The sequence below is a fragment of the Sus scrofa genome, chromosome X (genome assembly GCF_054392235.1).
Source record: "Sus scrofa isolate SSC_HxYL_T2T_F1_AM1 chromosome X, Sscrofa_HxYL_maternal_Yorkshire_Landrace_v2.0, whole genome shotgun sequence".
Taxonomy (NCBI): Eukaryota; Metazoa; Chordata; class Mammalia; order Artiodactyla; family Suidae; genus Sus; species Sus scrofa.
Window position 1 is genome coordinate 107,828,167 of NC_139401.1, and position 24,500 is coordinate 107,852,666.

The 24,500-nt window shown below is 44.3% G+C and overlaps 2 protein-coding genes across 6 annotated transcripts in view; one reads left to right on the forward strand and one right to left on the reverse strand.

Annotated features, from left to right (window-relative positions):
• The first annotated feature begins 11,244 nt into the window (after positions 1-11,244).
• On the forward strand, positions 11,245-14,848 carry CT47C1 (cancer/testis antigen family 47 member C1). Its single transcript, XM_085008782.1, has 4 exons — positions 11,245-11,319; positions 11,420-12,072; positions 12,843-12,984; positions 14,299-14,848. The coding sequence occupies exons 2-3, from the start codon at positions 11,466-11,468 to the stop codon at positions 12,974-12,976; spliced, it is 741 nt and encodes a 246-aa protein (XP_084864908.1). The 5' UTR covers positions 11,245-11,319; positions 11,420-11,465; the 3' UTR covers positions 12,977-12,984; positions 14,299-14,848.
• A 3,279-nt stretch (positions 14,849-18,127) lies between these two features.
• Positions 18,128-24,500, reverse strand: part of KIAA1210 (KIAA1210 ortholog) — a 69,411-nt gene continuing 63,038 nt past the window's right edge. For all 5 annotated transcript variants that reach the window (XM_085008276.1, XM_021080193.2, XM_085008273.1 and 2 more), the window contains 3 exons: positions 23,466-23,629; positions 21,635-21,740; positions 18,128-20,160 (listed from right to left, as the gene is read on the reverse strand). In XM_085008276.1, coding sequence (XP_084864402.1) covers positions 19,988-20,160; positions 21,635-21,740; positions 23,466-23,629 — 443 coding nt within the window. In that variant the 3' untranslated portion in view covers positions 18,128-19,987. The remainder of the gene's footprint in view (positions 20,161-21,634; positions 21,741-23,465; positions 23,630-24,500) is intronic.

The following is a 24,500-nucleotide window of genomic DNA, read 5'->3' on the forward strand; positions in this document are numbered from 1 at the left end:
CGAATCCCATTAGGAACCGTGAGGTTGAAGGTTTCATCCCTGGCCTCGCTCAATGGATTAAGGATCCGACATTGCCATGAGCTATGGTGTGGGCTGCAGACATGGTTCGGATCCTGCATAGCTGTGGCTGTGGTGTAGACTGGCAGGTGTAGCTCCAATTTGACCCCTGGCCTAGGAACATCCATATACTGTGAGTGTGACCCTAAAAAGCAAAAAATAAAAATAAAAAAGGAAAAGAGAGCCCAGAAATACACCTATACACTTTTGGTCAATTAATATACAATAAAGGAAGCAAGAATATACAATGGAGAAACGACAATCTCTTCAATAAGTGGTCCTGAGAAAACTGGACAGATACATGTAAAAGAATGAAATTAGAATACTTTTCTCACACCATATACAAAAAATAAACTCAAAATGAAATAAAGAGCTAAACGTAAGACCTGAAACCATAAAACTCCTAGAAGAGAACATAGGCAGAACACTCTTTGACATAAATCATAGCAATATTTATTTGGATCTGTCTCCTAATGCAAAAGAAACAAAAGCAAAAATAAACAAATGGGACCTAATAAAACTTACAAGCTTTTACCCAGTAAAGGAAACCATTGGCAAGATGAAGAGACAACCTACTGAATGGGAGAAAATATTTGCAGTTGGTATGACTGATAAGGGGTTAATATCCAAAATATATAAACAGTTCATACAACCTACTATTAAAAAAAAAAAGCAAACAACTCAATTAAAAAGTGGGCAGAACTTTTTCAGCAACATTGATGGACCTAGAGATTGTCATACTAAGTGAGGTAAGTCTGACAGAGACAAATATATGATATATATCACTTATATGTGGAATCTAAAAAATAATACAAATGAATCTATATACAAAGCAGAAACAGACTCACAGACATAGAAAACAAACATGGTTTCCAAAGGGGGAAGGGATAAATTAGGAAAATAAGGATAACAGATACAAACCACTATACATAAAATAAACAAGCAAAAAGGGTTCACTGTATAGCACAGGGAACTACATTCAATATAGGTAATAACTTATAGTGGAAAATAATCTGAATATATATATTCAGATTCACTATACATATATTCAGATTCATATATATATATATAAACACATATATATATAACTGACTCACTTTGCTGCACACCTGAAACTAGCACGATATTGAAACTAGCACTATATTTCAATTTATAAAACAACAAAAATGGGCAGAAGAACTGCATGGACATTTTTCCAAAGAAGATATACAGATGGCCCACAGGCATATGAAAACATGCTCAACATTGCTAATCATCAGAGAAACGCAAATTAAAACAACAGTAAGCTATCACCTCACACCTGTCAGAATGGTTACCAATAAAAAGACAACAAATAAGTGGGAGTTCCCATCGTGGCACAGTGGAAACGAATCCAACTAGGAACCATGACGCTGCAGGTGCGGCCCTAGAAAGCAAAAAAAAAAAAAAAAAAAAAAAAAAAAAAAAAAAAAGACAACAAATAAGAAGTGTTGGCAAGGCTGTGGAAAAAGGGGAACACTTGTGCACCATTGGTGGGAATGTAAATTGGTGCAGTCACTATGGAAAACAGTATAGAGGTTCCTCAAAAAACTAAACATAGAACTACCATATGATCCAGCAATTCCACTTCTGGTCATATATCTAAAGAAAATGAAAACTCTAATTTGAAAAAACACTTGCACACCAATGTTTATAGCAGCGTTATTTATAATAGCCAAGATATGGAAGCAACCTAAGTGTCCACCACCAGAAGAATGGATAAAGACTATGTGGGGTATTACTCAGCCCATAAGCTTAATGAAATTCTGCCATTTGCAACAGTGGACCTGGAGAGAGTATTATGCTTAGTGAAATACGTCAGAGAGACAAATAATCTATGTTGTCACTTATATGTAGAATCTGAACATAAAACAATTGAATGTATATAACAAAACAGAAATAGACCCACATATATAGAGAACATACCAATGGTTACCAGTGGAGAGGGGGAAAGGGAAGGGGCAAGAGAGAGGTAGCGGACTAAGAGTACAAACTACTATATGTAAAATAAGTGAGATGCAAGGATATATTGTGCACCAGAGAAAAATATATTCATTATTTTTTAATGACTGTAGTCAGTATAGTCATTAATACCTTTGGAGTGAAATCTATTAAAATATTGAACCACTATGTTATGCACCTGAAACTAATAGTGAAAATCAACTATACTTCAACTTTCAAGAAGTCAGCTATAGGAAGAGTTGAAGCAAGGCTTCTTCCAGCCCACAGAGTGCCTTTGTTCCAAAAGGGAAATTAACTCCCCTTTGAATACACTTAGCCCTGTCAACTTGTGCTAAGTGCTCACTGGCACTTTGAGGTAAAGCGATAAATCTCCTTCTCCAGGCAATTACAGTCCACACCACGGCATACCGCTTAGACAGCAGATTGTGGGCTAGATTTCAATTCATCTATGCCTCAGCTGGATGCCCTTGTGTAGACAAGCATCTGCACAGTCTTAGGTGGGAGTAGGGAGTAAGGACCTGGCTTCCCCTCTTCCCGTGGCTAACTTCAAGCAGATGGAATTGCGTGTGCAGGAAAGAGCTTCTCCGAATACATGCCCAGGACTGTGATTGCAGGATCATATGCCTCAATTTAAAAAGAATTCCATTTTAGCCATTCCAGGTTAGAGATATATATGTAAGACAGTCAAGTGGAGATGTCAAGTAGAGTTTGTTATGGCACTGTATCTCAGAGGAGAGGTTTGGGTATATTGATTTGCAAAGTATCATTATTTGAGTTATTTTTAAAGTCATGAAAAAGGATCAGATCACTTAGGGAAAGAAAATGCAGAGAGGTAAGTCCCAGAACTGACACCAGAGAAACTCCAGTTTGAGGGAATCAGGTAGACAGTGACCAATATGGGGGGGGGGGGACGAACCAGGAGACTCTGGTGCCATGGAAGTGCTGAAATGAAACGATTTCAAAAATAGTGTGGACAGCTGCAGCTGAAGGATCAAGAAGGATGAGAATTAGAAAAGTGATCCATGGCTTTGACCATATGCTGATCATTGAGGATCATAATAAGAAGAGACCACACTGGAAAAATAAAAGTGTGGGGTGCCTAAAATTGAGATTTGGGAGAAATAATGTCTATTTTCACTAAGAAAAGTCTGGGACCCTGAGCATGGTGCTGGGACTGAGTGGCTAAGGTAAAGTAGATGAAGCATTGGAAATGAGGAAGCTAAGAAACAGAGAGGCTTGGATTTTGAATGGTGGAAATGTCAAAGATTTGAGATATGGAGGAAGCGTAGTAAGGTTGCCAGGCAGTCTTGAGTGTGCTCGTCGCCCCAAATTTGTGGTGAACCCAACCAGATGATTTTTAATATTTTCAGCTGCTTCTGTATGAACGAAGATCCACGTGGTTCACGTAGGGTTTGGGGTTAGCCTAGTGGATATGATAGGCAGCTAAGAGGAGAAAGGAAGTGGAATGACTTTAACAAGGGAGTGTGTATTGGCTTCCTATGACTGCTGTAACAAATAACCACAAATGTAGTGGCTTAAAACAATACAAGTTTTATTATCTTACAGTTCTGCAGATCAGAATCTTACAGGGCTAAAACCAGGGTGTCAGCTGGTCTGTGTTCCTTCAGGAGTCTCTGGGAGAGAACCTGTGTCCTTGCCTTTTCTAGCTTCTAGAGGCTCCCTCTGTTCCTTTGCTTATAGCCCCCTCCTCTACTTTCAAAGGCAGCAATATTAGGCTGAGTCTTTCTCAGGCTGCCGTCTCTTCAGTTCTCTCTTCTAGTTCCCTCTTCCACTTTTAGGCACCCTTGTGATTGCGCTGGGCTCGTCTGGATAAACGAGGACAATCTACCTTAAGAGGTCAGTTGATTAGCAAACTTAATTCCATTTTAACCTCAGTGGCCCTTTGCCATATAACCTAGAATATTCACAGGGTTTCAGGGATTAGGATGTGGAGTTTTGAGGGGGAGGCCAGCTTTCTCTCTACCACAGAGCGATTATAACAATGTCAGTGGATGGACTTGACACTGGGTAAGAAGGCAAATGAAGAAAACTGTGGGCAGATGAAGAGTAGGAAAGTGATGAAGTCAATGAATTGGAGAAGTAATCTGATGAGATTGAGGGACTGTAGCACTCGAGTAGAAATTTTCAAAATGGTGTGGTTTCTGGTAATGGAAAAGGCTAGTGTAGGATCGTATCATAGAGGCAAGTATCATAGAAAAGACCAGATAAAGCAGCCATGGGGTCTTGGTGATGAAGAGCCAGAGGGAGGATTCCATAATGGTGCTTGCTGTCCCTCGTGTACACATGGTGGAGGGAGCTCCTGGGAATGGCTCTCACCAGTGTCTGTGTTTCCAGGGACTATGGTTGCTTTCTGCCTCTCCAGGAGACTCTCCAAGATCAGCAGAATTGTAGAATCACCAGAAAGAATGCACCTTAGGAGTTCCCATCATGGCTCAGTGATTAACGAATCCGACTAGGAACCATGAGGTTGCAGGTTCGATCCCTGGCCTCACTCAGTGGGTTAAGGATCTGGTGTTGCCGTGAGCTGTGGTATAGGCTGGTGGCTACAGCTCCGATTCGACCCCTGGCCTGGGAACCTCCATATGCCGTGGGTGTGGCCCTAAAAAGACAGAAAGACCAAAAAAAAAAAAAAAAAAAAAAAAGAATGCACCTTAGAGACCAAGAAGCAGGTGATGCATTTCTGAGCTGTCACCCGGACAGAGAGTGGGAACCATGAGCACATAGTCCCTACACGGGCTGGAACCTGAAGATTCATAGTGTTAAGCCCTGTGACCTCACCTGATTAACACACCACTCGCCAATCAGAGAACCATGTATGAGCTGATCGTATTCCCCATGACCCTCTCTCTCACCTTGTTTTAAAACCCCTTCCTCAGAAGCCATCAGGGTGTTTAGGTCTTTTGAGCATGAGCCACCCTTAACTGTTCCCTTGATCCCTTGCAATAAATGATGTACCTTCCTTCACCGCACACACATAACAGAGAAGTAATGAAAGTAAAAGTCTAGGGTATGGGATGGGTCATTTAAGTAGATATTACAATCACCAAGAATGATGAATGAGCTTCAGCTTAAGGAGGACAACTGAGTCAGGAGGAAAAGATATAAACCCCACAAGCTCGGCAAGCCTGAGAATGAGAAGGGGCCACTGGCGGTGCCAACTCGGCCAGGACCAGGGCCCAGCAGGGCTTCGGCTCCTGCTCAACAGGAAGGAGGGAGCCTGACCCTCCAGCCCACTCCCAGGGGCGGGGCTCCAGGTCACAGGCTTGTGCAGTGACCCCCCCTGGGATGTAGAGGCAAGGCCGAGTCCCTCGACTTGGGGGCATGTCTGTCGGTCCCCTACCCCTCCCGTGGCTTCCCGAACAGCAGGAGGTGCCAGGCCTGAGGGCCCTGTGCCCTTCACTCCAGGGCTTTGGGCTCCTCCAGGGAGATGGCACCCCGGGGTGGTGCTTCTCTCTGGTGAGCATCCACAGCTCAGTCTGGCTGTGACGCGGTGGACTAGGAGGCCAGTGACAGGACACGTCTCTCCCTGCGTGTGTGTGGCAAGGCGAGGCCTCGCCGGGGGCACAGTCCCTCATTGCCGCCGCCAGATGGCAGCAGCATGAGCGCCACGCCCGGCCCCCGGAGCAGAAGCCTCCCAGGAGGCCCTGCAGAGGCCCCTGAGACGGGCAGGAAGAGGATGGGAAGGCCCTCTGCACACAGGCAGGCCCTGGGCAGCTAGAGGAGAAGCACCACTGGCGGTGAGAGTGAGTTCACAGCCTCCGTGATTCAGTCAACAAACACCTACCTGTGCAAAGGCACCGTGAGCATCAGGAACTTGAAGAAGGTCTGGACCGTCCCCCTAGAGCGCCTGTGTTTGTTTATTTGTTTGTTTGTTTGGGCATTTTAGGGCTACCCTTGCAGCCTATGGAGGTTCCCAGGCTAGGGGTCGACTTGGAGCTACAGCTGCTGGCCTACACCACAGCCACAGCAATACCAGGTCTGCGCCTCATCTGTGACCTACACCACAGCTCATGGCAACACCAGATCCCCGACCCACTGAGAAAGGCCAGGGATCGAAGCTGCATCCTCATGGATGCTAGGCAGATTCATTTCCACTGTGCCACAATGGGAACTCCTGCCTGTGCTTTTTGAGAGCAGCCAACCTGTGTCCACGCATCTCAGCACAACCAGGAGAGCCTGTGAAGGGGCTGAGGGGGAACAGACCCAGAACAGAAGGCTTCCTGGAGGTGGTGAGTTTGGGGCCTGGCTGTCAAGGAGAGCTCCGGACTGGTCTTCAGGGAGTGTGCCCGGCCACGTCCAACAGGAAGTAGAAACCTCTTCCGGCTGCTGTGGCCTTGGGTCCTTGCCCCGTCCCACCCCACCCCGATGATGGGTCTGCACAGGGCAAGGACGTGGCCACTTCTGTTGACTGACTGGGAGCGGGGTGGGGAAAGAGAGCACCTCTCCCTGAGGAAATCTGAAATCCTGGATTGTGCCAACTTCCTGTCTTGGAGAAGATCAGATGCAGGGCAGGCAGCACCCAAACAGCCGAGATAGGGAGTAGGACATCCTGGATGGGTTTGCACTACTAGAGCAGGCTCCTGGTCACTGACCCTTTGGACTTCTGGGCCACATCCTTACCATGAAGAGAGGCCCCACCTCCCCCCGTGTCAGAAACTGGGAAGAGGCTCTCCCTCAGTTTTGCTTTAGGTATTTGCTGAAGGCACACTTGCTCAGCTTTGTCCTTTCTTCTTTGTTTACTGGTGCGAATTCATTGTCCCTCCCAAGAACTTGGACCCAACTCCAGCTTCCTAGTGAGACAGCTTGCTGCCGCTGCCAACGCACCATCTCCTCCAGGGTCCTCTTCGCTCCTGTCATTTCATAGCCAGAGTTTTTCACTGGCAACTGCTTGCTCCATGACAACAGCTTGCTCCACAGCAAGCCCGGTGCCCAGGCCCGCCTGTCTGCACCAAGAAGAAGCTCTAGGTGCACACTTGGTTACTGCAGGCTTCGTGATTGACAGCAGTCATCATGTTGTGTTTTGGCTCTGCTGATAAGTGGAGGAGGCAACTGAAGGGGATATGATTGAGTATAAATAGAATCTTGGCAAATACATCAGAACACAAACACAGTGTGTAGTCGTGAGGGCCCGGTTTCCAGAGAGCTTAGCCAACCCCTCCAGGAAGGGCCCAGGAATGATGGTGGGGGAGACAGTAGGATGGGGACCATGGACAATTCTGCCATCTTTGAGTTTTTCACGTATCAAACAAGAACAGATACAAATGACAGTTCCAATGGCGCAAGGCATTGGTACATTGGAAGTTACCCAATAAACGTGGTAGACGTGTAAATGCATGATTTAATGAATACAGTTGATCAGTTTGGGCAGGAGGTGAAAAGGATGGGAGGGCACTGTGCTAGGGGAGAGGGGAAGGGGTTGGCAGCACAAAGAGGAATATGTGCTGATATAGGAGGCATAAGATCTTCTTAGTAGTTCTTTTAGTAGTAATAATTAATTATTAGTAGTAATAATTATGGCTTCAATCTGCTATGCAGGCCCATTTGCCACACTGCCCATGCTGGAGCCATTTCACTCCCATGCACACACACTTGCACACATCTATTACGCAGGCTGTTTCCTTTCCATGCAGTGACCTAGGCCCTCTTCCTTCCCCCTTCCCTGCCATCCTCCATCGCTAGGTAAACTCCTAGTGATCCTTCGGGATCCAGGTGAGATCCCTCCCCTTGAGCACCTTCCTAGGCACCAATCCAGTTCCTTCCTTCCCTCCTCCCAGTTCATCATTCTCTCTCCCATATTCCCGTAGCACTGTGTGTTTGATCCCTGTTTTAGGACTTGACACTTGTGTCTTCATTATCTAAGTGTCTGTCTTCCCCTCTAGACCATGAATTAGGGCGAGCCATGAGTCTTAGGCATCTGTGAGTGGGGTCTCTCTAGCACAACCCTGGGTATATAGGTGGGTGCTCAATACTTGTCTGGTGAATGATTGAATGGCTAAGATCTGTAGTGTATGTCCTCAACTTCATGGATCAACAGATGTTATTAATATTGCTAGGTTGTTTGTTGCTGTTTATTTAAGGAGTTGATGCTGAATTGTTGCTCTTTTTACGTCGATTTTTGGGATGCTCTTCATATATGAGTTTTATGAAGGGCAGAGTGCCTTGGACTGAATTTTTTCCCAGTAAGTCTGTAGAACAACTGCCAGGCTTCTGATCTCTGATCCTAAGACTTAGAAACTTTCTGATGAACTGGAAGTAGTGAAACAGTGTACTCATTCATGAAAAAAATTACTTATATTTGCAGGCTATATTTATTTATTTATTTATTTATTTATTTATTTATTTTGTCTTTTGTCTTTTTGTTGTTGTTGTTGTTGTTGCTATTTCTTGGGCCGCTCCCGTGGCATATGGAGGTTCCCAGGCTAGGGGTTGAATCGGAGCTGTAGCCACCAGCCTACGCCAGAGCCACAGCAACGCGGGATCCGAGCCGCGTCTGCAACCTACACCACAGCTCACGGCAATGCCGGATCGTTAACCCACTGAGCAAGGGCAGGGACCGAACCCGCAACCTCATGGTTCCTAGTCGGATTCGTTAACCACCGCGCCACGACGGGAACTCCTGCAGGCTATATTTATTAACAGTAAAATCTCACAAAGAGAAATTGCAGAAGCCACTAAAGGCTCATATACTCCCTCATGATTTTTCTACCAGTGGACATTTTTCACCAAGTATTTTGACAATAGTTTGTCTGAATTCCTTGGGGGGACTTTGATTTAGCTGCTCTGTGTCCTCTTCCATATTGAGTGTCACAGAGATTTTCCCGTGATGGTGTTAAGCTACGTAGCTGTTTATTGTTAAATTGGGGTGAGGAGTAAGGGACTTGAAGGTAGTTTGGACTCCAAGTGAAAGATCGCCTTTCATTGTATGGACAGAGGCACTGTTTTTGCATCACATCCTATATTGATACTACTGTCCCTTATATGTACATTAACCACTAATAACTCAGCTCTGAAATGATTAGTCACAGTAACCTTTGTTAACTCATAGCCATAGTTTTGCATTGGCAGCTTCCTAATGAGCTCATCGTTGGGATGCCAAGAGGCAGAGCAGTGGAATTTTTTAAAAGAGATTTGAGGGATATAGTCAGACAGTCAGTCAGCATTTTTATTTATTTTGGGAGAGAGATTTGACTTCCAAGATCTCCTGAGGTTTTCCTGGCAGTGCTTACACTTATCTACAAAACATGTCAAAAATTTCCATACTTGTCATCCCCAGAATTTGGCAGTAAGAGTATTGAGGAGACTAGGCTTGAGAGATTGAGGACTGCTGAGTTTAAAATGACTGAGGAATTGGTATCTATGAAGGGTCTTCATGGAACTACTCTGGGTCAAATATTTTTGAAGAAGTTGAAAAAACACTTAGTGTAACCTGAAGTAGAATCTGCTAAGATGTGTTATGAACGACGATGTTAAAAATATGCATTGAGGCAGAAAAAGAATTAGTGAACAAACATACAAAACTTGTGAAAATACAAGGTATTTCACTCATGGTTATTGATTACATTATTTATCAGCAGTTATATTGCAGATGATATTTCAATCTCTCATGTGTTATTAATAGTGTCAATGGGGAACTTCATTCGCTCTCATTAACTTAGCCATCACAGTTTTATGAAATTTGTCAGAAATAAAAGCTGGATATCCTAACTTTCCTTACCACTCTGTGTGTGTGTGTGTGTGTGTGTCTGTGTGTGTGTGTCTGTGTGTATGTACTTTATTGAACTCAAGGGGAGACTGAATTATTTTTGATTAAGAACATCCTCCTCAGTTGTTATTGAACACTGAATGGCTTTGGAAATTAGCTTTTGTGGTAGGTTTGATATTTCTTAATGAACTAAACCTAAAATCACAGGCAAACAATGTTTATATATAAAGCTTATATTGTGATAAGGTCATTTCAATGACAACTAAAATTACCTGAATCAAAGCAATGTCAGGCTGCTTTATACTCTTCATGTGTTTTCAAAAGTTAAAAAAAGAAGCGAGATCTCTATTCCTATACAAATCTGCAGTAGATATATATCCAAGCTCAGACTACAGTTCCAGCAGTTTTTTTCAGACCTCTATGCAAGTACAAAGGAAATTTCCATATTTCAAACCCACGTAACTGTGCAATTGAGGAACTTTCACATAAACTTCATTTTGAAGTGATTATTCTGCAATGTAATGACATGCTAAATGGCAAATATCAAGAGAAGTGCCTAATAGAATTCTATAAATCCCTTCCAAGAGATAAATATGCTAAATTAAAATGAGGGGTTCCCATTGTGGCTCAGCAGATTAAGAATCTGGCATTGCTGCAAGATGCAGTGTAGGTCACAGATGCCTCTCGAATCCGGTGTTGCTGTTGCTGTGGCATAGGTTTTGGCTGCAGCTCAGATTCCACCCCTAACCTGGGAACTTCCATATGCTGTGGGTGTGGCCCTAAAAAAAAATCATATGCTTGTGCATTGATACTAGTGTTTAGAAGTACCTATCTCATGGATTGATATCATTTTTTTTGCTAATATCTGTGTGAAAAGCTATTTGCAAAAGTGAACTATGTAAAATTTCATTACAGACCAACAGATGAACATGCAATTTTGATGAGAGACAACACTAACTTCGATTCTCAATTAAGCAAAATGTTATTCCCTCAAAAGAATTCCCTTCTTCCCATTAATAGACCTATATTATAAGCAATTGTATGCAATTATTAATATTTTAAAATTTCAACAATAAAGCATTTGCGGACACTTGTTTTCTTTTTTTTATGTAAATACCTACATAATGATCTCAATTTTACCTCTGAGTACTTCCAAACCCAAAATGTTAACTCTCTGCACTTTACAGAAGAAGTTTCCCCAATCCAGCTTATCAATATATTGGACCACTATAGTTTTTTGGACAACAGTGAAATTAAAAGAACAGAAGCCTTTTAGGACCTTAAAAGACCGGAACAAAGCATAGAACCCCAAGGCGTCAAAGAACAGGGAGGTGATTGTGAGCAACCGTAGATCCGTTGGGCCTTGATCATTCACTGGACGCAGGGCACGTCAATCCTCACTTCTCAGCAAATCAGCCTGGACCTCGTGACGAGGGGGCGTGGCCCTTTGTCTCCTCGTCTGGCCTCGCCCCAGTCTGTGGCCTAACAGTCCTACCCCTGCGGCCTGGCCGTCTGCCGTCTGGTGCCCAGCCTCCGTGGGCCTCTCCCTGCGGCCTGTGGTGGGGACTCTTCTTTTGGCCCTTCCCCCGCTGCCCGCTGCCCACAGCTTCCCCTCAGGGCTGCTACCTGGGTGGCCACCACCTTCGCCTGTCCCCACAGGCGATCGGCAGGCTCCCTGGTGACGTCGAGGTAACTGCCTGGTGCCATGTCGGCCGCGAGAGATGGAGACCCGGCCTTGAGCGCGGCGGGGGAGGCCAGAGCCAGCGATGAGGTGGAGCGCGACACCGGGCCCAGTGGGGGCGACACGGCCCCGGGCCCTGGGGCGGCGGGAGTCGCGGGGGCGGAGGGAGGCCCGGGGGCGGTGGCCCTGGAGGGCGGGAGCGCTGAGGAGGACATCGGGCCGGCTGAGGAGGACATCGTGCGGGCCGAGGAGGAGGGGGAGGGGGAGGGGGAGGGAGAGGAGGGTCTGGACGTGGCCGTGGACGCGCACCAGTTCCCCATGGCGGGCTTCCGCATCATGTTCCTGGATCTGGTGCACTCCCTGCTGCACCGCATCTACTACAACGACCACATCCTCATCCGGCCTCGCGGCGGCCGCGTGACGGTGCACCCTCGGCCTCGCTCGCCTGGCAGCATGGCCCTGGAGCTCCAGGGGCCCGAGAGGCCGGAAGAGGGGCCCGCGGAGGCCGAGGCCACGGAGGAGGCGGAGGAGGAGGCCTCAGCCTGGGAGGCCGCCGAGGAAGAGCTGGCCGAAGAGGCCCAGGACACGGCCAGCGTGTGGCAGCTGGCCATGGCGGCCCCTGACCCTGACGGTGAGCGGCGGGTGAAGGGCCAAAAGAGGAGTCCCCACCACAGGTGGCGTCCCCTGCCGCCGACGGTGAGCGGCCGGCGGAGCCTGTGGGAACTGAAGGCCACAGGGGCCCAGGGGGAGCCCAGCCCCCTAAGGGCCTTCACGGGTTCGGGGGAACCTGCTGCCCTCTGCCAGCCCCGTCAGGGTTCCGAGATTATCCGTGCCACTCATGAGCCCACAGGTCAATGTCAGTGGAGGTGGGTGTTCGGGAGGGAGCTTGGGAGGAAGCGAAGAAAAAGGAACCCATGCTGGGTTCGTGGCTTAAAAAAAATATCGGGAGTCTTAGAGTTGACCCCAAAACATGAGGAACTGTGCGGGAGCCCCTGGTAAACGTGAAACATTCAGGGGATTGAAGAACTAATGAGCTGCACCATAGAATTTGTCTTCAAGGGAAAACATTTTTGCAAGAAAGTTCTGACCAAAACATACAGAATGCATCAGACCCAGACAATTTGCTGCTTCTCTGAAGGGCCAGAAGTCATCAGCTGCACAGGGTGGCAGATTTACTGCAAAAAGAGAAATAATGTCACTGAAAACCATCAAGCAGCAGAAAAGTGAGGGCCAGGGAAGTGTTGAATCAGTGGGAAGGAGGGTGCCCAGCTACTCTTTCCTTGGCTGCTCCCATCCTCCTGCTTCTCCTGAGGGTAAACTACTGGGTATCACTACTTGATGAACTGGGATTTTTCTTCCTGTGTCTGGCCTCAAAATCTGTATTCTTCTTCTTCACCCAAGAAACAACAAAATATCAGAATGGGAAATCCAATGAAGAGGCCCAAGGTGCTGAATCTGAAACAGAAAAAGGGAAGTTTAACAAAAACCAAGAAGAACCCGAGAAGAATCTGGGCCCAGCCGAGGGCGGGCCCTGAAGACCCAGGTATCTGTGTATAGCTTTGAATATCACCCAGCTGTTCCTGGCACCTACCAGTTTTGGGTGTTAGGCTTTTTAATTCTCCCAGTAAACTAAGAAAAAGTTTGTTTAAAACTCGTTTAACAATTCAATTTTGTCTGCTCAGAATGTTAATAAAATACTCATGCACCTAATAATATAGAATGCATTATGTACTGAAATACACTTCACGGCTACTCATTTGTTCTTGTGAGGTATTTCATCTTCTTCCTGTAGGACTACTAACAAGTTGTAAATGTATCAGTACCTCAGACCAGCATTTGTTTAGAAAACAGTTTCTAAAAGCAGCAGTAAAAGTACTGGTGGGGCCTTCATTACCTGGCTACAGAAGTGCAGTCTCCTGTACTAAGAGAGAACACCTTTTAGAATGTGACACTTACAAATAGTAGAAAGCTAAGAATTTCGAGTAGGATCACATTTAGTGATACCTGAACATTTGTTCAGTTGTAGATTATTATTATTATTTTTTGTCTTTTTAGGGACGAACCCATGGCATATGGAAGTTCCCAGGCTAGGGGTCCAATCAGAGCTGTAGCTGCTGGCCTACACCACAGCCACAGCAATGCCAGATCCAGGCTGCGTCTGCGACCTGCACCACAGCTCACGGCAATCCCGGATACTTAACCCACTGAGCGGGGCCAGGGATCAAACCTGCGTACCTGTGTCCTCATGGATGCTAGTCGGGTTTGTTTCCATTGAGCCACGACGAGAACTCCCGGTTGTAGATTTTTGTGTGTTATGTGACAATCAAAAGAAAAGAAACTTGGTCATCGTATGCCTATCGTTTATCACTGAATTGGTAATGAAGTCTTAAGGCCTATCTTGTCTTTGAGCGTATTTAAATAATTAACTGACATTTTTCTTTTCTTTTCCTGCATTTTCACAGCTGTGTATTTCCTAATAACAGCCGCTTTCTCATATGGTAGATATGGAAACCGAGAGTCTGGGAGGGTATGGGAGTATCATTTGTGCCATGAGCACAGGCTTTTACGGTGGAGAGATTGATTTAAATCCCAGAATGGCCTCTCAAGGGGAAAAAAAATATTTATGGTGTTAGACAAGAGGGAGACAAAGTTGTTATGATCACATGACTGAATCCATTGGTTGTATGAGCACCCAGAATCCAAGGTGCAAGAGGAAAACGTGTTGTTCTTCTCTAGTCGTTGAGCTGTAGCGTTCCAGTGCAGCACGTGTACATGAGGCTGTTTTCTTAGATTTAGAAAGTCCCCGGTGCGGGTTAATGCTGTATAATTGTGAATTTTTTCTCATTTCATCCTGCAGTTGAGAGGAATAGGAAGAAGACGGAGCAAGAAGAAAAGATCTGTTGTTCCCGACTTTTGCATTTATCATTTTTCAGAAGCCCATGGGAATTTTATTAACACAATTCCATTCCAAAGTTCATCACTCCAAAAAGTGACATCCAATAACATGACTTTTCTCCTTTACAGATGTAGTTGATAGCATTTGTTCTAGTTAAAAATAGGTTTTAAATTAATAAACTGAAATGCAGGCAGATTTTATTTAGATAAATAATCCCGACTCAAATCTTTTACTTTTGTTTTGACCTACTTTTCCCTCATTGAACGGTATCACTTTCCACCATTTGGTGCCTGTTTTAAATTCTTTTATTACTGCCCAAACTATATTAAAATGTCAAGTTTAAGACAATTTTTGTAAAGAGAGATGTAGGTCAAGCCTTTAGAGCTGTGCTGTGTACTACATTAGTCACTAGCCACGTGTGGCTGCTGAGATTCAAACTGTGGCTAGTCCGAGAGGTGCTGTAAGTGTAAGCAATAAAGTCTCATGAATAACTAATCACATGGTGAAATGATAATACAGTGTTAACAAAATGTAATATTAAAATTGCTTTCTCCAGCTTCTACTTTTTTTTTTTTTTTGTCTTTTTTGTCTTTTCTGGGGTTGCACCCACGGCATATGGAGGTCCCCAGGCTAGGGGGTCTAATTGGAGCTGTAGCCACCGGCCTACGCCAGAGCCACAGCAACGCGGGATCCAAGCTGCGTCTGCAACCTACACCACAGCTCACGGCAACGCCGGATCGTTAACCCACTGAGCAAGGGCAGGGACCGAACCCGCAACCTCATAGTTCCCAGTTGGATTGTCAACCACTGCGCCACGATGGGAACTCCAGCTTCTACTTTTTTAATGAGGCTACTAGAACATTTACAATTACACATGACTCGTTTTCTATGTATTTTTCCCAGTACTGCCGTGTGCTTTTGAAGGAAACTTCACGGATGGCCTGGCTTGCCTGGAGGCCAGATGGCGCTGCTGAGCCTGAGCACAGACACTGATTTGGAGCAGTGGTTCTCAAAATTTGGTCCCCAAAATAGCATCATTAGCATCACCCAAGAATTCTTAGGCTCCACCCAAGACCTGTGAATCAGAAACTCAGGGAATGGGGCCCGGCAATCTGTATTTTAACAAGCCCTCTGGGGGATTCTGATGCAGCTAAGGTTTGGGGAGCATTGCTTTAGAGCCACAGGGGAAGAAGCTGAGACCCACCTATGGTAGGACCAGCCTTCGCTCACTGGCTTGGGACAGTTGTGGGTAAACTGAACAAGATGGCAAGGGCTGGGCTGGGGAGGAGATGAGAACTCACAGGGGCTGAGACCCAGAGGAGTAAGAATGGGTGGTGGCAGCAGAAAATAAGTAAGAGAAAGGCTGGTTCCAGAAGGATGCAAACACAATACCGTGTTTATGAACATTCAATTCACCATGTATTGAGGTAAAAAGGATGCATGTGAAAGATGTCTGCAAGTGTAGCATCCAGAGAGGCTGCCATGGAAAGGTAAACACCACACTTAGGACGGCGGTTACTCCTTGGGGAAGGAAAAGGAGAGGGATCCTACTGGAGAGGGCTGCACAATGGGCTTCAACTGTATTGGTAATGCTACATTTCCCGAGCTGCGTTGTGGGTAAATAGATGTTTATAGTAGTATTCCCTGTACCTTCATATAGGTCTGAAGTATCTCCTAATAAAAAGCGAGAAAAATTAAGAGAGGAAAGGGAGAAAATAAGCTTGATATTTAGACTCTATTTAAGAGGGAAAGAGGTGAAGTCATGTTTGATCTGAGCATCAGAAAAGGGGAAAGGCCTGGTGGTTTGAGACTAGACAGCCTCATTTCTGCATTTAGTTAAGGCTTCCCAAGTGCTCTCTTGGTAGTATTGATACCTTCTCTTATATTCTGTGGTAGCTCATACCATATTCTAAATTTTATCAGCATTATTTTTAAAATCGAGGTGAATTCACTTAAAATCAACCGTTTAAAAGTGAACAATTCAGTGACATTCACAATTTTGTGCAACCACCACCTCTTTAGTTCCAAACATTTCATCACCCCCAAACCCTGTACCCATTAAGCCGTCACCATTTCTCCACCCCCCAACTCCCTGGCAGCCACCAATCTGCTTTCCAACTCTATGAATTTACCCATTCTGGACATTTCCTATAAACGAAATCATACAATATGGGAACTTTTGTATCTGACTTCTTTCACTTAGCATAATGTTTTCAAGGCTCATCCACAGAGTAGCTGTACCAGTACTTCATTTTTATGGCTGGATAATATTTCTCTTTTATGAATACACCACAGTTTACTTATCCATTCCCCTGATGATGGACATTTGCATTGTTTCTATCTTTTGCCTATTGTGAATAGTGCTGCTCTGAACCTTCATGTCCAAATATTTGTGCAGTATGTGTGTGTGTGTGTGTGTCTACCGCCTTCACCCTACCACCCCTGGACTGTGTACTTCTGAATGGAGGGGACCTTAAAAGCTTTTCTTTCTTTCCCAAAGTGCTAGGCACTGTGTGTTCCACTTAGTAGGTGTTCCACTAATTCCTGTTAAAGTGAACTAAACTCTTCCACAATTTTTTTGGTCACCATTGTTGATATTTTAAAATGTATTATCATGTGTTCCTTATGGCAAGAATCACATGGTGAGACAAGCGGCACAGGCCCCTTGTCATTACTTAAAGAGAAAGGGCAAGCCAATAGACAGGTTTTGGTATAGGCTGATTTGAGGGGTTTCAAATTGCTTCTGATTTGTTAGTATTTATGCTGTGCTCGTTGTTAATACAGCTTTGCTTCTAGACCCAGGCAAGAGGGACCTCTCTCTTGAGCTCCATGCTTTAGAGGTCCCACTTTGGTCCTCTTCCAACCATACCCCTCCCTACAGAGCCAGGAGCCCAGCCCTTGGGAACAAGAGTGTGCCCTTGCTAGCCCATGCCCCAGGGGCCCGGCACCCTTGAACCATCCCAAGCCTGCTGCCAGGGCCTGCATGCTCCTCTTAGAGCTGGCCTGGGGAGGGCTGACTGCACTGCCAGCATATGTGCTCCCAGGCCCAAGGGAGCTTGTGTGCCCAGAACAGAGACCGGGGCCTGGTCTCGGAGCCAGGGCATGGGCAGGGGGAGGGGAGACGGGCAGCTCTTTCTGCACCATTGGAACAGAACCTAGAGGAGTTGGAGAATTCTAAATCCCAACCAACCTGGCCTTTCGGGTCATTATGAAGGTACCTTTGTCATGGAAGGAGTTAAACCATTAAATAAAACATGCTGTATAAGGTGACTGAAACATTTCGAGTATTTGTATATTATGTTATATGGATCCACAATTGAATGCTTTCTGAACCCTGCAAATATTACAAATGTTATAGGAAGGCCCGGTTAAATATCTGATTTATGACCCCTTCCCCTGCTCACTGTGTGTTACACTGTTGCCAGAGCACAGCAGGGCCCCTCACTTTTGATGATGAGTAGTCCAGTCCATCTTACTACAGGACTCAGACCTAGTCCCTGGGCCAGGCTGGAGTACAACCACCATTTTGTCCCCTCTACTCACCCCCATCTGCATTTTCTCTCCCACCCATCTCTTTGCTCCCCAAGTATTTATACACATGAAAATCTTATCGTCATACAAATACTTACCCAGAGGCCATCAGCTTGATCAGGCATACATGCACAAGGGTCCTTTATGCACCACACAACCTCCTAAGATCATTGTGCTTTTTTGACAACCCTCAGGTGTAAGCTGTCAATAATCTATTCAATTTCCCTCCCAATGGGACAGACACAGACAGACTACAGAACAGGCTTTATTGAATTTATTTGTGTATAGCAGAAACGAAGAGTGCTAAAAGAAGCTGAAAACTTGTCAGAACGTGCCTCTAGGCATTAAAAAACCTCAACCTTTTAAAACATATTTTTGTTAACTGTGAAAAAGAAATTGTTAATGGAGAGTTCTTACTTAGAGTGAGAATAACCTAACAGTGGTCTACTCTAAGAAAAGGAGAAAGGAAGGTGTAACAGTTAATTGACCAGGATTACCTGGGTAAAAGGCTTCGACCTAAATGAACTCTTCACTAGAAGAATGCAAAGGAAATCAAGCCCAACCAATCAAAAACCTAGTATTATCAAAAAGGCAGAGATACAGTATCAGGAAAAAAGTAGATATTTTATAGAGAAAACTTAAAATCCAGCATACAGTATCACGTTATACCATCATCAGGAAAACCAAGCACCAAGGGTTTAAATTAGCTCTGGCACCTTACAGCCTCTCTGAATTTTTTTTTTTTTTTTTTTTTGGTATGAGGCAGCACCCTACTCAGAATTTCAAGGCACAGTTATACCTAAGTCTACATTTCTGTTTAAGCAAAGTAGCCCTAAGGTGACAGAGGCAGACACAGTGAAAGGTACACTAAGACACTTCTGGGTTTCCTAAGAAAATGAGCTAGGCACTGTCCAGGTATCCAAAGGGAGCTCTCAGTGTTTAATGTGTTTGGGGGATGGAATAGAGAGGAAGGACTTGGTGGAGAGACGTTCACTGGGGAGGCGGGGCTGTCCAGCCTAGTGACCATTGAGGTGTGTGCCTCTAGGAATGAGGACAGGGAAAAGGCTGATTCAGTCACTTCAGGCTTCCAGTTAGCAGAAAGCTGGTTGTTCTATGGCTTTGAGATAGCAGTCTTGCTTTGGGCTAAAATCTTGTGAAACAGGGGCTGCTGAAGGAAAGAGACAAGAAACTGGGCTACTCGAAGGTCTTTACCCCAAGGCTGAAGCCAGGGTGTAAGACAACTCTCTCTAGTGTCCCCAGACGTCCTTTGTGGAAGGCTCCCCACCTACCTGATTGAAACCACAGCCTTTGGCATCTGTAGAATTTTGAATTTCAATGGGTCTCAAGTGCTTAAAAATATAGGATGTGTGTGACATGCAATACACTTCTGAGCAACTAGAGAGGGTCACCGAGGCATCAGGCAAAAGATAAAACACCATTCAGAGGAGTATGACAATCCCCAAGCAATGTTTTGCCTCAAAGGAAGGTGCTCACTGCTGCCAGACCAGCGATAGGTTGACACGGGCACTTGCAAAGAGAGCTCTGTATAAGCTGCAGGCACTGGGGGCCCTCAGGGATACAAAGAAGGTGTTTCAAAGGGCTGACTGGAGGACTGGCTATGCAAACATTTTTCTTGGGGACCCAGAACTTTCACTTCTTAGGGGGCTTTGCAAAGTTTTGAGCAGCAACCAAAGAACTGAAGCATTTAACTAGGCTCGTAAAACCTAAAAGCCAATCCTTGGACCTAATGTCCATCTGGACATTTCCATTAGAATGAAGTTACTTGATCAAGGGAAATGACTACCTCTTAGTGCCTCCAACAAAATGTTTTAGCTTTCTCCCTGCTAAAGCACATTGTCCAAAGTTAAAGGTTTCTCAATTCCACTGCAGTGCAAACATTTTACATAGTTTTAATAGAGCAAATGCTGGGTTTTCAGATGCTGGCAGTGACTGTACTGAAAGGCACTCGTGGCATTGGTTTCATTAAAATAATAATTAATTTCCATTTAAAAGTTCTTATGCTTAATAAAATGGTTATAGTAAATAAATCCCTACATGACATTTAATGCAGCTATTGGCAATTATCATTTGAAATGCTGATACTCCACCTAGGAGCTATTTATTGCATGATTTCTGCAATATGGCTCCATGCTTTGGCTTTCTTCTTGGCCAGGGAGAACCAGACTGGCTCTGCTGGCTCCACTGGCTGTTGCAGAACGGCTGGGAGAGTTGAACACTTTCTGGTTTCCTCTTCCACAGAAGGTACGTGAACTATCTTCTCATCTTCAAATCCTATTGGAACCACAGCAAATAACACACAAGCAGTAAGAAGCCCCAGGGATAACTGAGGTATGTTTATGGGATGCAATACAACTTTTCCTCCTTTTGGGTTCCTTCCAGCTTCTAAAAGTCAGTGCATGGGCATAGGGTGGTATGTGAAAGAGGTGACATTAACATTGCTAGAGCCACAGGGGCCTGGACATGGGAGGGCCTGAGAGAAAATATCTACAGCTGTAACTGCCAATCTTGGGGTGTTTTTACTGAATTATTTTACACCTTTGAATTGGGACCAGAGATGAAATATGTTGTATGGTATCTGTTCGGTTTTAAAAATTTCAAATAAGGTAATACTATTTTGGTTTTGCCAGTCTACAATGTGGTATGAAATGACTGATGACTCAGTAGATCCACCCAGTAAAAGTCTACGCTGAATAACATTATATCAACTACTCCTAATGAGCAGACTACCTCACTATTCCCCAATTCTACTCCTTCCCTCATCCTGCTTTATGGTTGACTGATGCAGTGGCTTAGACACAACTAGTGGGTCTCAACCCTGGTCACACATTAAAATCACCTAGGGCTCTTTTTAAAAATATGAATGCACGCACTATTTCCCAAAGTAACTGAATTAGAATCTCTAGCGACGGATCCAGGGCCATCTATAATTTTTTTTTTAAAGTGCAGTGCAGCAGGTGATTCTAATGCACAATGAGAGTTGAGAACCACTTGACAGGAGTACGATGGCCATGAGACTGTTCACAGCTATGAGCAGGTCAAGTACTGCTACATCACAGCCAGACTGTGAGTTCCTAAATTCCTAGTCTAATTTCTTCATAAGATGGACTGAGGAAGAGGACAAAGATGACTCAGTACAAATCTATCCTCTCCTCCCTCTTCTCCTGATGAAAAAAAAAATCTCAGCTAACAGATGAGCTGCCCCTCTATTCTGTCAAAGCACACTGTTTTTTCAGCTTTCAACATTTCCCCACCTCTCATACTCCTGCTTGGAATATTGAGGGGCTGAAACGAGCCCTTTAAATAGTTAAAGAACAATTCAACACCATTGGGCCATTATAGTGGGTTATTTTCCACAGTCTCATTGGGAATGTGGAAGTGATAAAATACTGCTTTGCTGTGAACTGTAAAGTACTTTGGTTCTTTGCTCTCGAATACCAGCCACAGGAACATTCTAGTGAGTGATCATAATCTTGTTCCTATACAGCTTACTCAAATAGGGTAAAGACAGGAAGATCCTTTGAAAGTTACACATTGGACTTAGAATAGTCATAATAATTGGATTTCCCTAAGACAAGCTAATATTTGTCTCTAATGGAAGAGCCATGAGAGAATCATGAAGCTGATTTGAGGGAAGAGAAATGTATTGTCTGAACTTAAAAACGTAAAAGTTTCACAATATTCTGCTAGGGCTATTTTGGAAGTAAGGGGTTGGGGTGTTACGGGTGTGGATTTTTTTTTTTTTTACCTGTTTTGATAGTCTTCAGTGGCTTCATCCGTGCCATCTTCTCCTGTCTATTGACATCTGAAGTCAAAGTCCTTCTTGGTTTGTTTTCATTTGCAAGGCCAGCTCTCTATCATACAGAAATGAAGCACAAAGCTTGTTATGTCCCAACATGAAAACAACAAATTACTTATTCAGATCACAAGGTGCAAGTCTTGTCCTGGGTATTATAAGTTCGACATTAATCAAATGGAAAGAGAGAGATAAGGAAAGAAATAGCAGAGAAAGCACTTTGATTCAGAATTTGGATTCATGAAGTCTAAGTTGGTTCAAGTTTATCACCTTTCTGAGCTGAGAGAAAAGGTTGTTTAAAATAGTGTAAACAGGATAACATGAGAATTATTTAACTTGACAACAACCTTTTCTCTATCACTGTACCAGCAATTAACAGCAAGCTAACAGAAAGCGGTGGCTACAAACAAATTTTATCAGTTAATTGACCTGAGTTCCATATATGTCTATGCTACAAAACTTGTCTACATCTGATTTGCACCCCTTGCATTAGAAAGGGATAACTATAGGTCTTTTCAAAATTGTACAGTTTAAGCTTTTCAAATCAACCTCTCCACAACTGGTCTAAATTAATGAGTTTATATACCCTCGTCTATTTCCCTCTGTTGAAAGCTTTAATCAAAGTGAACTTTGACCCTGTATAATCCAGCTCCTATAAAAATACTAATAATGGGAGTTCCCGTCGTGGCTCAGTGGTTAACGAATCCGACTAAGAACCATGAGGTTGCGGGTTCGATCCCTGGCCTTGCTCAGTGGGTTAAGGATCTGGCATTGCAGTGAGCTGTGGTGTAGGTCGCAGACTCGGCTTGGATCCCACGTTGCTGTGGCTCTGGCGTAGGCTTGGCAGCTGCAGCTCCAATTAGACCCCTAGCCTGGGAACCTTCATAGGCCGTGGGTGCAGCCCTAGAAAAGGTAAAAAGACAAAAAAAAAAAGCATACTAATAATGAAAACAAAAAGATCTTTAAAGCAAAGGGTTAAACGTATTTTTCATGTGATTCCACAAATTCAGTAAGCACTTAAAAGTATAGGAACTTAAACATCTCCTTATATGTAAATTTGATATATTTTCTTGAGTCAGTTTTCTGTAGTTTCGACAACAGGGGTTTTCATTCTAATACTTCCAAAGACATTACAAAAGGGACATTGGAAGCAAGACATCATCTAATCATGTCCAATCCTCATGTGGTACCATTACCCTGGTTCATTACATAACTTCTCTTTTAACCTAGAGGGAGGTGCCATACCAAGCCAAATCAACATGTGGAAATTCAAACACCAAACATTACTTTTATTTACATAAAGGTAAATCATTACGTACTGACATGGAAAGGTGCCCAGAAATGAAATGTTAAGGGAGAAATAGTATGTATGGTTTAATTCCACTTATATTTTCTTAAATACATATACATATTTACAGGCATAAAATATCTGTAAGGATAGTCACTCAACTCTCATCCCAGTGGTGACCTTTGGGTTTTTTTTTTTTAATGACTATTTATTTCTCAACCAATTTCATGGAATCCCTCTCTAGAATATTTAGGACAGGATTTGATTTACAGAATCTTCTCATATTCATTACTTTCCATAAATCCTTTAAGAACATAAAGTGGGGGCACATTTCTGAGTACGGAGCAAGTCTTTCCCCCCTGAAGACTCTGGGTGCTTTGATTAATGCACCCAAAGAGGTGGGGAGCTGCATTTGTGGCCAAGTTACCAATGCAAGCTTAATCAGTTGGCTCCAGCAACCTTTTGGCATGGTGTGTGGGCTGCCCCAGGTCCTACCCCATGTTTAGGCTCCTTAGTCTCAGCCTTGGCTCCATCTCTACTCTTGGTTTTTGGCTCTTTGGTAGGAAGGTTGGCCTGGGAACTCCCCTGCCTCTGCTTTACTGTGGTCATCCAAGATGGCTCTGAGGTGGCAAAATCTGACTGTCGACCAGGAGCTTTTCCTGCAAACGGAATGAAACAAGTTAGAACTAAAGCGACACAGGCAGGGTCTTGAGACTGACTGGGGCTTACCCACAATTAATGGCCCAAATGGGATCCTTGTTAACTGCCAATGAAAATAAACAGAGAACATATAGAGAAAGGCCCCCTTCTTTTGTGCTCTCCTCACCACTTGACAAGGCAGGAGTTCCTCGAGTAGATAAGAAGCTATACTTCAAAGTTAGCAAACTGTTCTTTTACTGGTCCCCTTCTCTCATTTGTCTAGCCCTCTTCCTATCCCCAAGTCAGGGCAGGACAATGGGGTTGCCAGGAAGGCTGGTTAAGTTCCTAGGAGGCCAGAAGCTCTGGTCACTGATGTCATTTCTCTGACTCCAAGGGAAAAGCTCATTGCATTTGTTACTTCGTGTTCCCTAGGGCAAGTGTGTGATTGCATGGATATGGTTATAGGCATAGACAAGACTATGTGATGGTGAATCCGAAGGTGCAAAGGCTTTGAGAGAGATAAATGCTCAAAAGATCAACTAGCTCTGGATGATTCTTAGATATTTCAGGTGAGTTAAGAAGCTGTGGAAGTACAAACATTTACAATAAATTAAGATTTTAAGCTGAGCATCTGAACATAGTACCCTATTAATAAGTTGGGTTTTAAAATCTACATGGTGTTGAGGGGAGCATAATACATGCAAAGGTATTCTGAGAAAAGCATAACATCCCATCTACATGTAAAGTATACAGAGGATGGAGAGGGATGGGGAGATGGTCGTGTGTCCATTATGGAATGTGGACATATGTCCAGAGGGGACCACCTTGGGAAACAGGAGACTCAAAGTTGGCCATTCCAAATCCATTCATCTAGAATGGGGCACTATTCTG